This window comes from Leptonychotes weddellii, chromosome 6, assembly GCF_054177405.1.
Source record: "Leptonychotes weddellii isolate Sample4059 chromosome 6, ASM5417740v2, whole genome shotgun sequence".
NCBI classification, from domain to species: domain Eukaryota; kingdom Metazoa; phylum Chordata; class Mammalia; order Carnivora; family Phocidae; genus Leptonychotes; species Leptonychotes weddellii.
This window is the reverse complement of record NC_138374.1, coordinates 105146259-105163969: the sequence shown is the minus strand read 5'-3', so window position 1 is coordinate 105163969 and position 17711 is coordinate 105146259. Positions and strand designations below refer to the sequence as shown.

General features: G+C 39.9%; 1 protein-coding gene across 1 annotated transcript in view; it reads right to left on the bottom strand.

The window, feature by feature from the left end:
• Positions 1–809: 809 nt before the first annotated feature.
• The window catches only part of LPGAT1 (lysophosphatidylglycerol acyltransferase 1), a 76556-nt gene continuing 59654 nt past the window's right edge, over positions 810–17711 (bottom strand). Inside the window, exons 5-6 of the mRNA XM_081823201.1 lie at positions 9685–9791; positions 810–7066 (exon numbers count right to left, since the gene is read on the bottom strand). Of these exons, the coding sequence (XP_081679327.1) occupies positions 6915–7066; positions 9685–9791 (259 nt within the window). The 3' untranslated portion in view covers positions 810–6914. The remainder of the gene's footprint in view (positions 7067–9684; positions 9792–17711) is intronic.

The window sequence follows — 17711 nt, the reverse complement described above, 5'->3', positions numbered from 1 at the left end:
GATCCTCCACAGGTGAGCCCTCAGGATGGCAGTCTTAGGAGAGTTCTCACAGAGGTGGATTTCCTGAAGATTTACTGTGTTGGAATACCCCCTGGGGTCCTCATGTGTCAGGGGCGTGTGTACCTGCTTAGAGAGCAGCCTTTGCGCTCCCTTTGCCTTCTATCACTCCTGGGTTCCTCTTCCTAGTACTCTAAGCTCTTCTGATTTCTCCACTTCTAGGGCCCTACTTTCTTGTCCCTCAAATGTCCATCAGCTGATCCTGATACAGTCTTAGTTCTAAGTGGTGAAAAACTGAAGAGAAGACCCTTGTCAGGAAGTTTTGCACCAAAATGAAACACAGGCATGAAGATGCAGCAATTGATAATTTGGGGAGGGACCCCAGACCCATGATTTCTCAATGACACCACGAAGACAGCTGCTATAATCACAGGGATGGCCCAGTGTTCTCTTGCCCACAGTAAGTGAGTGGTAAGAACTTTACCACCATCTCTAGAGCAAATCTCACACCTAAAAAGGCAGAAAGTACTCCAAGGACAATCAACAGAAACCTTCCAGGGGAAAGCTCAGATACGAGCTTTGTGATACACTCATGTTTTCTAGCAAAAAACATTGTTCCATTTCTTCCTTTGTAAAATGGGTTTGAGCATACCTAATTAAGAGTATTTTTCTGATGAGGAAAAGAGCCTGGCTCTTTTCTGGTGGTTAGCCAACCCTCCTCCCTTCCATTAGTGTGTCGTTTATATGTGATCTGGATGATTGATGCTTAATATTTCCCATGCCTCTAAGAGTCAAGAACAAGGTTAAACAAGTCCTGAGAGGTAAAAATTTATTGATTTATGTATCAGCATGTTATGATATGGTCACACCGGCTCATACAGCTGACTTTTTCTTATAGCCAAAAGAGGATTGTTTTCCTTTTAAAAATACATTTTTTTTTCCCAGCAGGAAGAAACATTTTAAAAACAAACATTTTCTTATTAAGTGGAGATTTAAAACAATGGCTTTTTCCCCCCCAACTCATGAGAAATAGGGCTGGTCAGCGAGAGATCTCTGAGAGCTTCAAATATGCCTTCAGTCTTCTGCCCCCGATTTGTTCTTCATCTTGGACAGAAACAACTTCTAGGGGGAAAAATGACAACCTCAACTCAAAACAGCAGCCTGAATCCAAACAGAAGAAGAGGTAGACTGAACTGTAACGCTTTAACTTACTTGGTAGACTGTATAAGATATTTTAATACATTTAAATTTTTTCAGTGGGATCAAACATATTCTACAAACAACAATCTAAACAATAAATGTTTTAAATGCCCAAAACAAAATCTCAGAGAGGCTCATATAACAGTCTACTTCGCTTTGAGACCCGAAAGCACAGAACCAGCTTTAGAAACAGGCAAGCTTCCCATGCACTTCGGGGAAAGTTTGCTTTTGTCAAATTCTTCAAATCAAAAGCATGCTCTGTAGGACCAGTGTTAATGCTTTCCCACCTTTTGAAGCCCCTGCAAGGGTCTTGGGAATTTCCTGAGAGCAGTGAGTAGCTTAACTGTGAGGAATTTATTCAGTCCTAACAGTGAAACAGAGAAGACAGGGCAGCGGTATGCCAGAGATCGCTCCGACTGGCTCCTGACCCTAGAGCCGCTGGTTAAATTTTAGAATTCTGCCAGCAGTTATTAAACAGCTGTTACTAAAATTATATAAGCTTATAATTAGCGCTGAAGCTCAAAGTGGTTCACTTTAATGAGTATAATTTGTACAAGGGTAGGAAATAGTTTGGCAGTAGATCACATATCAGATTGAGTGACAATAAATTCGAGAAATAGGTGAATTAGGATGTTATTCCATTTTTCAAATCATAGGTTGGCTACAAGAGTTCAGCAAAGTCAATTAAAGCATCCTGGGAGAATCACTTGGCCATATGGAATGTAAAATAAAGTATATTTTATTATTATCTATTAAAATTGTGTTCTATATTCTTGCTATCAGGAAAATTTATAGCAAACCTATGTACATTTGCACACATCATTTTTTTTCCCCTAGGACAGCGGCCTGTTTAACATTTACCAGTATACCAGTATCTCCACCACACCGTGGGGGAGAGTGGGGAAGGAGCGGAGGAAAGGGTTTAAAACCAAAGAAGGAAGTACAATGTTCTTTCATTTGGCTTTTCCGTTTGCCCCCAGCATCCACCTGCTGTGATGTGCTTCAAGTACATGTCCACAGATGTTCATGCCAACGTATCTCCAGAAACACACAAACACCCCGTCCCCACCACTAAGAAGTAAAAGCACTTTGCTTGAAAAAAATCAACTTTATTTTTTCTAGGTTAAAAAAAAAATAGAACCAGCTATTCATTTTTTGTTGTTGTTGTTGTTGTTGAGAAAATGCTTCTTTTGGTGTTCACATCTAAATTTCTGAAAAGGTGACCTGGTTACTAAAAATAATCCCATATGCATTCATAAACCAGATCCATGTTGTGACCAGCCCTTTACAAAAATTAATGACAGTTGCCACAGCCTTTACATTCATTCTGAGCATACATTACAACATGCAGATAACAAAGAAAGAAAAATAGGTCAACAAGCTGAAGTAAACATATGGCATCAGGAAAATTAAAACCCATCTGTATAAAATAAATACAACTTTGTAATAACTGTAAAGAAAATGAAAGCACTTAATGCAACAATGGCAGGTCCATGTGTAACTGTTTCATTACCCAGTCATAAGTTACTGTAAAATGCAGACCCCTCACATGTAAAGAGCTTGTGCATCAGTCCTGTGTTCAACAGTTCTACACAATAAAAATAAAGCCATTCAAAATATGTGTGCATACTTTGCAACTAGAATATACTTAAAATTTCTTTGCTCTTTCAAATGTTTTAAAAAATATTAAATGTAAAAATCCTCCCATGGAAATTTTGCAGAAAACCCCCTATTCTATCTTCCATATGGCTACAGTCCCCCTCCCCAGCAGTTCAGCACCCTCAGCTGATTCCCAGGGTCCAGTTCCTAACTGTTGAGGATCAATGCAAAATGACTGCAATAAAGCACCAACCAGCAACTGCTCCAGAGAGCCCCCGGCCCCTCTGTGATCTCAAAATGTCCAATGTAGGTGGTTTTGGTCCCAAACATACTAGTCTCCATCCCCTCATACAACAAACCAGTATGCCTTGCCTTGCTGCTTTGGACTTGGCCTTTCATGTGAGCAGACGTAAGGTTCACAGCACTACGTGGCAAAAAAATAAGACTAATCATTTTTATTCATCCTTGTGGACCAGAGCGGACCCGCTCGTGATGGTAACTCTGGAGTGAAATCCTGTGTAATGAAGAAAATAACTCTTCCTATTCGGCCATGCAAATAAAATTTCCTTAAATATCAAAAGAATCCAATAAGACTGTCCATGATTAAAGACTGCTATCTCTGATTATAACCAGATCCCGCTAGTTCAGGAGAGTCTTTAGGGAAGTGATTGTCAAAACGTCACTCAAGACAAATCCACAAGAAGTGAGTAACATGAACAAAGAATGAAGAGGCATTCTTAACATCAATCCACACGGTATTAACACGAGAATGATGTTCTGAGGTTTGTATTGGGTGATTTCACATCTCATTTTCATTAAAGGCTTGAGTATCATTGCAATACCGAACTCTTGATTATTCAGGGATTCCTTTCCTAGCCCATGGATTATTTAGGCTTTTGTGTTCCCTCTTTCTGAAGCTGTCTTCCCAAATCTTTTTACTACTCATTAACACAGTCATAAATACACAAGCAAGAGAAACTAATAAACAATTGAAATAATTGTTTTAAAATTAGCAAGCATCCCTAGAAGAACAAGAAAGTCTCATTAAAAAAAAAACCCCTCAAACTCATAAATACCCATGAGATTTTTGGCTATGACTTATCACTGGATTAATTTTCCAGCAATCCTTAGTTCCTTCACTGTGGGAAATTAATGGTTGATTGTAATATTAAAATTTACTTAATAATACGACAGATCTGAACTCAGAGCTATCGTTTTTAAAAAAAGCTATTTAGATTCTCAACTAGCTTCTTTGCCCACCCGAAACGTCATTTTCCATTCTGTCATTTTTCTTTACCTTCCATGGTGTGTAGGTTTCTCCATCATATCTGTGTATTTCAACCCCAACGACAGTGTCTCACGTGAAGAGTGAACTGCTGGCGTAGTCACTTCTGTATGCACTGCACCTGCCCCCGGCTCACAGCCCAGTGGGTGCTCCATCACTGTGACGTGTTGGGACAAGGATCCAGCAGGGCGTTCCCAACCCTCTCTGCTGGAGGAATCCAGGCAGGTCAGCTGAGACCAAGAAGTGCTGAGATTCTACAGGCCACTGGTATAAAACTGGCATGGTTTTATTTTCTTCCCCCTTAACAAAATGTGTATTCCCTAAACCTCCTTTCATCTCACTTTGCAAAGCCAAGTACAAATTTGGAATTTTTATTCACTTCTGTATAGTGGCATATTGCTGCTTCCCTGACTGACCATAGAACACTGATTCTCTACCTACCTTCCCTGGTGCAAGCAGCCGACCTCCAGCTACTAGTAAGGAGAGCGCTATCAATGCTCTCAAACAAAGAAGAGAGAGAACACACTGATTAAACAATCGGAAGGGGGCACGCAGATCAGTGACACATCTATTTACAACTCACAGGGCTGTTTTCAAAAGTGAACTCACGTATCTATGGGTATTTGTCACTCTACAGACTGTTGAAGTGACTCTGTGCTTGAGAAGTAAAGCGTCTTCCAGAATAGATGGTTTAATGTGTACCGTATTTTAACACTATCACATTCCTTTGTAGCACAGTGAGGGCGAAAGTAGCTCTGAACCGCATTTATGTATGCATAGATGCCTCTCTCTCTCTTTTTTCTTTTTGATAGGAGAACTGGCCACTCCTACCCGTGGCTTGCCTTAGCAATGAGGAAAAGGCCTATTTAGCTAGGACTGTGCATGCCGTATTTGACAGCGCGCACCTTCTCCCCCAGATGGCTGACTAATCTCTCAAATGAACAATTTCAATTCAGCCTGTAATCTAGCAGCGTTTGCTGGACCTCAAACAGAAGCGTCATTAAGCTTCTATCTGTCCTCCTACCATCATCTGTGCCTCTTAATCAAGATTGGTTTCACCTACTCACTGTCACGGTAAAACACCCAATAAAATGCTTAGATTTCAAAAAAAATCGCGTCTTGTGACGACCCCAACACCAAAGCACACACATTAGCACTGGCTTCTGCATTTTACCAGTAGCAGCATAATATGCAATGAGGTATTTCATTAACACATTATTCTCTTTCCTATGTGCATGGAATTAACCTGGAGGTGAAGCTGCTGTGGGCTTGTATTTGGTGTTGCTTTACCTTTCCCACATAACTGGGAGAAAATTCACATCTTTTCAGTTTCTTTTTTTTTTTTCTTTTTTGGTTTATTTAAAAATAGAAAACATTAGTCTTTATTTTTATTTTCTGGCCTACTTCTCAAAATTGCCATTTGTAGGACTAGCGACAACAGGGGCATCTACAATGTTCATATCACAGAAAACTGCCACTGACTTACTAGGATCTTCAGAGTCTTACAATCCCAAGCCAAAACACCAACTCTGTCTCAACACTGGGAGTGCAGGTGAGGGACAGATGCAGTCCCAGCACTTTCTGAGAAGAGTCTGGTTCTACTGTGAGGTAAATCACATGAACAGAGAGTGGAGGAAAAAAGTGTTCTCCAGAAACAGAAACTTGACTCTACCCTCTTTAAAGGCAATTGTAAGAGATTGGGAAGCCTTTTGTGTGGGCCTGTCTCCCGGTTACACCACCCTGACGTGGGCAGCAACTTGAGGTGATGATGGAACACAGGTTTGGGGGTGCCATGTGAGAACTTATCACCATTTTAAGCCTATGTCTGGCTCTAGCTCTTATTTTTCTAATAAAACCCCTATCTCACCTCAAAGTGATCATTTAAATGTTTTACATTAATTTGTTCCAGCCACCCCCAAATACATTTGGCGCTGAAAGCCCAAACGGGCGGAACAAAGCCTCTGAGCTGGACAGAAGCCTCCGGTGGGTGTGGCAGTCCGTGCAGGGGGGCGCCCAGGGACACATGCAGAGACGGGACAGCCTCTCAAGAATCCCACTCACTGATTATGCTCACATTTGTTTTCAGGCTGTATTACTAATCCTTTGCTATATATGCATCTGATAAAAGTGCATTTGGTAGAAGACAATTATCAATCTATGATATGCCTCTATACATAAAGAGAAATCAAGTGACCCCCCCCCTCATTTAAGGGAAAGCACTAGCGCATGTAAACACGATGTTGGACTGAGCTAGCCTTTTTTTGGAACTCTAGTACCGGAACGTGTCCAGTGGACACTGCTTCTCCCCCACGGGCGTGCCTGACACCAGAGTGTCACTGCGATCCACAGGGGACCTGTCCTTGAGGATGCCGCACAGCGCCCCTCGGGCTCCTAGCAACACAGCAAGAGTTGGTGGAAATGAGGGTGCTCTACAGCTCTGCCCTCCTAGAGACAGTACACTAGCTAAGAGGAACGGAATCCAACTCTCTGAGCTTGAACTAGATTACCAAGTATATCTGGTGGCAACAGAATTTCTCTCGGATAGTCTTCTAGGATGATTTTATGATTTCCTCTTCTCGAATGTGATGTTTGCTTAAGTGTGTGGTAGAGTGTATCTTTAAAACATGAAAGGTCCTTAAAACATATTAGCAGGTCATTATATTACTGATCCTCATTTTAGTAGAGTTTTAAGATATCCCAAAGGGGGATAAATTATCCATCCATTGAATTTCCTTTGCTTTTTTTTTTTATATTCTGATTTGCACATGTAAAATAATGCACACTTATGAAAGTCTGAACTCCTATGGTGACCTTGACAAGTCCAAGTCAATTCCTAAAACAGGCAATGGTACAAATACTGGATGATGTTATACCACATATAGCCTGACAAAAATGCAAAAGACTGTATGAGAAATATCCACATATTGCTGAGGGTCATCTCCCTGGAAACAGCTTCCTTATGGCCCTTGGGTGGTGGAAAAGCCCCTAAAAGACAAGACAGAAACATTAATTTGTTTTACTGTGGTGGGAAGGTCTCCTGGAACAAAGGGTGAGTATTAGCTTACTTAGAATTTTTGTTGTTTGTTTTTTAAAGCATCTTCTGTGACTTCCCATTGTTCCTGAAGAGAGATCTCATTTGCAATACAATTTTCAAACTGCTGAGCCCTTTCCTGCCTCTGAACATTTGCGTTTATTCTTCCTGCCTGAGATGCTTCTCCTCATCTCAGCGAATGGCAGGCTCATCTGCATTCTTACAGTATCAGAAAAAATACCATTCCCCCTCCCCCCCAAGTCAGTCACACTCAGCGCCACGTTTATTTCCCTCTTGGCACTTTCCACAATCTGTAATGATCCAGATCTAGCTTTTCTTTTTTCTACAGACTTGTTTACTCTCTGTCTCCTTCTGGAATATAAACTGCATGAAAGCAGGCACTCTGGCTTCCTTGTTTCCACTGTAACCCTAGAGATTTCTACAGTGGCCAGGACACAGGATGTATACATTTTAAATATTTTATTTATTTGATGGAGAGCAGGAGAGCGAGAGAAAGCACAAGCAGGGGGGCGCAGCAGAGGGAGAGGGAGAAGCAGACTCCCCGCGGAGCAGGGAGCCTGATGCGGGGGCTCGATCCCAGGACCTGGACATTATGACCTGAGCTGAAGCAGACGCTTAACCAACTGAGCCACCCAGGCGCCCCAAAATGGATTTTAAATAATTTCTGAAATGACATAACTAACACGAATTCCTCCATTTACAAGTTAAATGGTTTTGCCACAAAAAAAGTGGTGGTAAATCACTGGTACTCTTTTCAAAAGGTAATATTATTTATGAAATATGTCTTAGTAATTAAAAGGAGAAACACAAAGTGAACAGATGTCTTTAAATTCTTTTCTAGAAGGGAAAGATAGACCCCTTCAGAGCAATATTACCTAAGGTCATCTTGATAACACTTCAGCATTTCAAATAGTCTTTGTCCTTGCTGATAATCCCTTTGGGTAAGCTGATTCATGCGGGGATTTGCTTCTCACAAGCAATTTACAGAGAACACTTTCAAGTTTCAAGGTCTATTATACAAATGGCTTTCTTAAAAAGAGACTTCCATTATTGTTGTTACAATTTAGGCTAACTATCATAAAGCAAGAGATGAAGATTGAAAAAGAAGAGAGAGCCTGTTGACTCTTAATTACCTCATGCCTTCTTAAGCATCTATCCTATTTTATCTTTAAAGAAATTTTGAGAGTAAGACCAAGGACTGCACATGGCAGAGAGGGGCATCTTGTTCAATGAGTCTTACTAAGAATTCTAGAGACATGCATAGCGTCCAACCCCTGTCATATGAGTATGCACAGTCCACAGCCCTGGGGTCAGAACGTTAGCATCAGGAAGGAATCCTGTTGTGGGTAATGTGAAACAACCCTAAACACAAAAACAAAAGCATTAAAGGTAATTAACAGTATCAGCCTTTGCTCACCATTAGGTCTTCAACAGTCTGATTTAACATGAACATTAATTCTGAACCAAAAAAATCTAAGTCGGAAGAAAATAGCACTTTCTGCTAATCTAAAATCTCACAGCCATCATCAGACCTAAAACAACTTTCTCTTCCCCTTTTTCTTTTCCTATTGTAGGTTCCAGAGAACAAGCCTACAACACACGTAGTTATGTGTGAAAGCACTTCGGTAACGCCTGGCATTCTACCAACGCTAATTTCCTTCTTTCCTTTTTTTTTTTTTTTAAAGATTTTATTTATTTATTTGACAGAGAGACACAGCGAGAGAGGGAACACAAGCAGGGGGAGTGGGAGAGGGAGAAGCAGGCCTCCCGCCAAGCAGGGATCCCGATGTGGGGCTCGATGTGGGGCTCGATGTGGGGCTCGATGTGGGGCTCGATGTGGGGCTCGATCCCAGGACCCTGGGATCATGACCTGAGCCGAAGGCAGACGCTTAACGACTGAGCCACCCAGGCGCCCCTAATTTCCTTCTTTCCTAACTTCCTTTCTTCCTCCCTCCCTTCTCCCCTCCCTTCCTATGTCTGTTTGACTGCATTGCAGTTTTCACAGAAGGTACAGAATATTGAGTGTAGATAAGGGGCCTTGAGGTAAATTGACTTTTTTCTCTCAAGGAGAAAAGTACAAGGTTGTATCTGTGAAAACTTAAAAAGTAAGCTTTATCCCTGTATGTAAAGAAAAGAATAAGCATGTAAAAATGCAGTTCAAAATGATCTCAAATGACTGCAAGATGATGGTACTATTTAAACAATCACGTACAATGCCGAACCATAAATAGTATTTGCTATGTCATAAAACAGTCCGTGTAATTGTACACGTACGACTGTACTCTTCTACATACTGTGTACTGTCTTGAATTAGTTCCATTTGTACATTTTACTCATCACGTGATCTTGCACACGGGCTGCTAAAGTAAGGGCCTGAATAAGTTTAACATTAACACTGTCCTTATGAATATTCTAAGCTGGAATTCTTAAATATAGAAATACTTTGATTCCTTTAGGGTATCTGAAGAATGGAAAAATGGTTATCTCCCCTAACGTACATCTTTGGAACTATCACCAACTTCAGAAACATACGTAATAGGATACTGCGTACCTGTTTCATAAAAATGTGATAAGAGCGCCTCTTTTTCAACAAAACGTTGATAGAGCCAATCAGCAAGGCCATCCGTCTCCAGGGGTACATCTTTGATTGGAAAGATCCTATGAAGAGTCAGAAAAAAAGCAAAAACTACTTTAATTCAGAAATCAAACTCATTCAGAAGCACAATTTAGCTTTGGTGACTGAAAAGCTGAAGAAAGGTATGGAATCACCTGTGGCTTTTACAAGGGTTCATTTCTGCAGCTTCTCAGGTCATCTTGGTTTTTAAAAAATTGTTGATTATACAACAGAGTTCATTCATTCATTCATTCAAACATTTACCAGCCTATTACGTTAGGTCCAAATGCCAGATGATGAGAAAATATTAATAAATTGCCCTGTATCTACAAATAATTATTGAGAAATAACTGTCTTCCCAAGCTTGTGGGTTTAAGAAGAAATGTTCAGAACAGATGGAATTTTAAAATGCAGCTACTGGGATGTCTGAGTGGCTCAGTCCATTGAGCGTCTTGGTTTCAGGTCTGGCCAGGATCTCCCAGTGGGGAGATCGAGCCCCGGGTTGGGCTCTATGTTCAGCAGGGAGTCTGCTTTCCCATTTGTGTGAGTACAGCCTCTCTTTCTCTCTCAATTAAATAAATAAATCTTTAAAAATAGAATAAAATAAGATAAAATAAAGTAAGATAAAACAAAATAAAATAAAACAAAATAAAATAAAATAAAATGCAGCAGCCAAATAATGCATCTTAGCGATGTTCTTTTGGAGGAAATGTCTGTGAACCAGACAGAATCTGCCTAAATTGGTGCCTAAATTGTATCAGAGATAGAGGTTTCCTGAGCGGGGCCGCCTCTTTTTGGAGCGCAAATGTGCAGATTGTGTGAATGCGTCCCGACTCACCAGGAAACGGACCGGGATGATTAGTGATACACATCCGCTGGACGTGAGGGCAGAAAAGGGCAGCTCGAGTACATACTATGTATTTGCTGATGTTGAAGTTTCTTTTTTGTTTCCTCGTTTTGTGGGGGAGTTTTCTTAATTTTATAAAGGGAGACAGCTTTAAAAGCCTGCAAAAGGTTTGTATGAAAAAATAGCGGTCCCTGTCCCACTGCCCGTTGTTTACCTCTTTGAACCGAGGATCTTGATATTTATTGCCATGTTTCGTCTTCAGTTTTAGGGCCAATCTACTGACTTCCCACTATGGAAGATGAGGAGCAAGTGCATTCTTCCCTTTCCCACCACGCATTGATATCCTTCCCATCTTCCCAACGCAGTTGTATGGTAATTTTAATGAGCAGAGTACTAGACATTTACATTATTATAATCATGTACATATATTCAAAGCTAAGCCATGTAATAAATCAAGGCTACTCTTCCTTTCCTGCCCAATTTTTGTTCTCCCTGAATTGAGCAGTTACATCATTTTCTCTGTACACATAACTAATTCAACCAAAAGCTTTTTTTTTTTTTTTAAGATTTTATTTATTTGACAGAGAGAGAAAGATAGAGAGAGAGGGAACACAAGCAGGGGAGCGGGAGAGGGAGAAGCAGGCTTCCCGCTGAGCAGGGAGCCCAATGCGGCACTCGATCCCAGCACCCTGGGATCATGACCTGAGCCAAAGGCAGACGCTTAACGACTGAGCCACCCAGGCGCCCCACAACCATAAGCTCTTGTCCATCTAGAGTCAATTCTCTAGAGCATGTCTGTAAACTCTTTCTTATAAAGGGCCAGAGAGAACATATTTGGACTTGGCAGGCTTTATGGTACCTGTGTCAACCATTCAACTCTGCTTTGTAGTGTGAAAGGAGCCTTAGACCATGTATAAATACATGGGAATAGTTATGTTCAAGTAACACTGTATTTAAAAAACAGGCAGTGAGCCAGCGCTGACCTGTGCTCTAATCTTCTCTTAAGGCGTTTGTGTGCATCAGACATTCTTTTAATTTCATCTTCCTGAATAAATTTCACCCACACTGTGGATTTGTTGCCTGCAGTTTTCATCCTGCAAAGACCTCTTACTTTGTCCTGGTAATTCTCCTAAAATACATTTAATATTTCCTACATCCCATGTCTTCCTTTTTCTGTATTTACTCTACATTTTGATGGAGCACATCCTCCAGCGATTTCTGGAGAAAGGGTACTTGAAATCTTGCCAATGTCTTTTCAGCCAAAGTTTTTTTCTGTCCTCACACCTGGTTGGTAATTTGACTAGATAGAGGATTCAGGGTTGCATTCATTTTCTTCCATCTCTGTCTTTGTGTCCTCCTTTCTAGGAGATTCTTATTTAATTTCTAAACTTTTTTTTTTTAATGAGTTTTTACTTCTTTTCTCATATTTTTAATTTCTAAGAGCAGTTTGGATGTTCCTGTTTTATTGTTGTTTTTGTTACAATATTACAACATTGTTGTCTTATTATTACAGTATCTTAGCTCTATGAGAATTAGGATGGAAATTTTAAAACATGCATGAAAGTAGAGAAGAGGGTTAATGAACTATTAGGATTTTTGGCAGCTGTGCTTTCCCTGCACCGTTCCTCCAAGTCACTTCCTTCTGTTTGTTTTAGTCTCCATATTTCACAGCAGAGGCCGATCAGATGACCAAGTTATCCGGTGAGTCTTTGTTGTTGACTCACATTTACCGACGGGATTAAACATCGGATTGAGGGCTCTCAGCCTGTGAGTGCAGTTTGTTGATTGGGAGCTACACTGAGGATGATCTGGTTGGGCCATTTAAGTTGGTCTTTCCTCTTGAATTTGCCATTGCCGCAGAGGAAGATCCTCTAGTATCCTGCCCAGAGAATGAAGGCCCAGTTGTTGGCTTTCTGGTAGCAGAAAGACCCCCATTGGCTTTCTGGTAGCAGGGCTGGGGGTCTAAGCACTCGGCGCCCTGTCATCACTTAACCGTGCCATTTTCATTATGCCTGTCCCAGGCGCCTCTGAGTCTAGAGAGTCTCTGGCTCCCTCTCCAGAGTAAGCCCCCAGTCCCCTGTCATGTCAGGGAACGAAGAATCCCCCAGCTGTGGGATGGTGGGTAGGGGTTCTGGGGATCTGAGTTCTTCAACAGATTTCAACCAGCCCCAAGCGTAGCAACCCTTTCAACCCCTTTTCCATGGGCACTAATCCTGCCAGTTTTTCAGTTCTGTGGTGTAAATCAGGTTGGCTGCTGGTTTTCCCCTGCTGGCTTAGGGTTCTGACTGCTCAATCTGTTTTCCAACTTCCTGACTTTTGTTACAATTGCCTTTCCTATTGTTTTCCTCATTCTTGTGGGTTTATACTTTAAAGAAACCTCTTCAGTTTCATTCTACTGGAGTTTTGGAAGGGCATGAAAGTTGACATGAGTTCGGGCCACCACGTTCTTTAGGAAGCTGTCCTGTTATTTCTGAAAAGTCTAAGATGATTTTCTATCTTTGGCCAGTGTCTACTACTTGCCATTCTACAAAGGGGCCTATATTACTATTTCAAGTTTAGGCAAAATGTGTGTTAGTCACTTAGTAAGGATCTGAAAATTTTAATGATGCATACCCATTATAAAAACATTAAACAGCTTCTACAGTTTATCAGTAGAACACAATGTCCAGACGAGTCAAGTTGTACAAAGGATTCCAAATGACCAGAATGCCCATGTTCAGACTCCTTCAAAGGCGTCTTAAAAATTACTCACGTAGCATGGTCATTTGCATACAAAACAATCAGAAGGAACATTATTTATGAATCGCATTATAATCAGATCCCTTTCTCTTGTTATTTAAACACTTAAATTCCAGATTTGGGGTATTTTAACACTACAATATAAGTATCCATGAGCAGGAAAGAGAAGAGAGGAAACGAAGGAAAAGGACAGTATGGAAAAAAAATCTATTAAAAATCAATTTCAGGAAATCACAGTTTTGATTAAAAATTTTGCTTTCAAAAATTTGAAAAGGATGAAAGGTAACCAAAATATAGTTTTATTTACACAGAAAATAAGTTTCCCAATCTTAGTCACCTTTCTATTATTCCCCTTAGTACTACATTGCTCTAAAGCAGTAATATAGAAGTGTTCTGGTTTATTAAATATTTTAATGGGGTAGGAGATTCTAAGGTCCAGAAACTTCAAGTTTCAGCTTGCTACTATAAAATCCCCTACCAGAATTAGATTTTCTTTTGCTTTGAAAGAGCTAACCACAAAAAGAGGAATTAAAGAACGTCATGCCTTTTAAAGAGAAAAAATACTTGAAATGCTTACACTACATAAAATCAACCATAGGCTAGTATTTCTTAGCCCCTTTAATGCCTATCCTCCTAGCTAATTGGAAGATCTCTTTCAAACTAAAAAATGTTTACCTCTGCATTCTCTCATGTTCCCACATACCTCACTGAAGTGAGAGTGGGACTTCACGGCTGAGATTCCCTTCCACAAACAGTAGAGTTTTGTTTTTGTTTTTTAATATGTGAAGAGTCTTCGCTTTTTAGGCATAATTAAAATAATCCCAGAAGGAAGTGTGGCATAGTGATTAAGAGTACAGACTCTGGGACAGACTGCCTGGGGTTGAATTCTGGCTCTATGGCACTTGCTGACTATGTGACCTGGGGAAAACGGTTTAACCTTTGTACAACTTAGTTCCCTCATCTGTAAAATGGGGTTAATAATAGTATTTACCTTACAGGGGCACCTGGGTGGCTCAGTCGTTAAGCGTCTGCCTTCGGCTCAGGTCATGATCCCAGGGTCCTGGGATCGAGCCCCGCATCGGGCCCCTGCTCGGCGGGAAGCCTGCTTCTCCCTCTCCCGCTCCCCCTGCTTGTGTTCCTGCTCTCACTATGTCTCTCTTTGTCAAAAAAAAAAAAAAAATAGTATTTAGTTGTTATATGTGTATACTCCTGGGCAGAGGGTGGTGGCATAACTTTGCATCAGTAGTGATGGTGGTGGGTGTGAAATGGTAAGTACTGTTGTGCTTTCAAGTTTTCTGGGTTCAGCAACAGCTGTAGTGACTAGACTAGACTTGAAGTTGTTATAAGGGCTTCACAATCCATGACTATTTTCATATAGCATAATACTCTACACAGATAGTCTGTGTGGTGTGTGTGTGGTGTGTGTATTTCTACACCAATGAGGCAACAATGAAGCCAGCCTCAAGCCAGTCACATAAAAAGATAAATGTTGTGACCAAGTACTACAAAGGTGAATTCCTGACAGAGATTCTATTAATACTGATATAAGAAGAGCAGAGACATGGAGACACAATTTCAAATGAGGCGGCCCAGGGCTATTTAAACAAGCTCATCTGTCCATTCCTTCAAAGGGTAACTTCTACTCTTTGAACTACAAGGAACCCTCAAATTAGAAATAATATTCCAAGAATTTTATTGTCTCCTCTTTTTCCTCTCCCATTTTAACTAACAATGCAGATCCCTCTGGGGGAAAGTTACATAGGATACACAAGTTCCTAAGGTTGTTTCCACAGACTACTTCACCTGCAGTGGATGGAATCCTACAGAATTTAGCCACTAGGCAAACATATTTCTATGGAAAAATGTTCTCAGTGTTCACCCCACAACACTAAGCTCACATCTCATCTGTTACATCTTTGTCCTTGGCTGCAAAAGGTCAAACTCCCTGTCTCAAGCCACCATCTTGACTTAAGAGTGGATTTGAAAGGGAGATGATTTTTTCTTTTTTTTTCAAGTCAGTTTGTGAAGTAGCTTTTCCAAGCCTCTTCCCTCGTGGGAGAAGTCTCTTCAGGTACCTAGCTGTATAAAATAGCCATTTATATTGTGAAGACGGCATGTCCACGTCCACCAAGCAGTCTTCTAACCTTAATCTACAGGTAGGAAGATGAATGAACACAAATCATGATTTTGTTTTTACCTTTTCTATATTTACACTGTTGACTCCTTTTTCTTGTCACATTGCCTGACCAGGAGAAAACTGAATAGAAGTGGTAGTAACAAGCTCCCTTGTCCCTCATTTCTCGTCTTTCGGGGGAAACATTCAATAGTTCACCATTAAGTATGATATTTATTGTAGATTTTTTTTGTACATACCATTAATGCAATTAAGGAAATCCCCTTCTATTCCTAGTTTGCTAAGTATTTCTTTGTTATCATGAATGGGAGTTAACAGTTTATCAATTTTTTCCATCTATTGACATGCTTATGTAATTTCTTTCTTTATTCTGATAAATTAGATGAATTAAATTTGACTGATTTTGAAAGTTAAACCAAACTTTCATTCATGGAATATATATTCTCAGTACATAATCTGATGTGTTTTTTATATATCACTGGGTTAGTCTGGCATTTATAATCATGTAAGAGATTTGCCTGTAAATTTTCCTTTCTTATAATATCCTTGGTTCAGGTTTTGGGATCAAAGTTATGCTGGCCTCATAAAACAAGGTCAGAAATATCCCCTCTTTTCTATGCTCTGAAAGAATTGTACTTAATGTCCTTTATTGTCTTTTTAATGACTATAGAATCTGTAGTAATGTCCCCTTTTTCATTCCTGACATTGGCAACACTGGCCTTCTTTTTTTCTTGATCAGGTTTGCCAAGAGTTGATCAATTTTATAGTGCTTTTAAAAAAAACAATTTTTTGGTGTTATTCTTTCTACTGTATATTTTCAATTTCAATAAACTCTCCTTTATGATTCCCTGCTTTTTATTTACTATCTTTGTATTTAATTTGCTTTTCTTTTCCTACCTTCTTGAGATAGACATTTAGATCACTCATTTTCAGTTTTTTTCTTTTCTCATAGTAGCTTTTTAAGGCTACAAATTTTCCTCTAAACACAGATTATGTTATATCACATAAATTTTTATAGATTATATTTTCCTTATCATTCTGTTAAAAAAATATTTTCTAATTCATTGTAATCTCTTAATACACAGTAAACATGAAATTCCTCTTATTCCCTAATGATGGATAGTTTCTCATCTTTTGTTATTCTAAACAATGTGGTGATGAATAACATTATGCAAATGTCCACTCATATGTGTACAAGTATATCTACAGGATAAAATTCCCAAAAGTGAAATTGCTAAGTCAAGATTAAATGCATTAGTAATTTTGAAAAATATTGCCAAATTGTCTTCACAAGGATTATACCAATTTACATTCCCGCTAGCAATTTATGAGAATGCCTCTCATGGAAAGATTTTTTTTTTTTTAAGATTTATTTTTAGAGAGAGAGAAAGAGAGAGCGCATGCACACATAAGCACAAGCATGCGATCAGGGGCAGAGGGAGAGAGAATCTCAAGCAGACTCCCTGCTGAGTGCGGAATCCCTGTGGGGTTCCATCTCACAACCCTGAGATCACAACCTGAACCAAAACCAAGAGTCCGACGCACAACAGAGTAAGCCACCCAGGCATCCCTCATGGAAAGTTTTTAAACTGGAGAATAACAAAGTCAGAGGCCCTGCTTCAGAGGATAGCTAGCTGAGTTTCACAATTGGGATATACAAATTTGGGGACATATTCTTGGGGATCCATCTATGAGTTCTCTTTAAGTATACAGAGATCTTGTGTTTTCATTTCAATATTAATCTTAATAAAAATATTCTGAATTATACAAATAAACATCTTTAAAATTTTTTTTTAATTTTTATTTTTATTATCTTTTTATTTTATTTTAATTTTTTAAATAAATAAATTAAATTAAAATTATTTTTTTTAAATAAAGAGAGAGTACAAGCAGGGGGAGCTGTAGGGAGAGGGAGAAGCAGGCTCCCACTGAGCAGGGAGCCCAACACAGGGCTCAATCCCAGGACCCTGGGATCATGACCTGAGCTGAAGACAGACACTCAACTGAATGAGCCACCCAGGTGACCCAATTTTTAAATTAAAAGAATTTTTTTTTTTTAAAGATTTTATTTATTTATTTGAGAGAGAGAGAATGAGAGAGAGCACATGAGAAGGGGGAGGGTCAGAGGGAGAAGCAGACTCCCTGCCGAGCAGGGAGCCCGATGCGGGACTCGATCCAGGGACTCCAGGATCATGACCTGAGCCGAAGGCAGTCGCTTAACCAACTGAGCCACCCAGGCGCCCT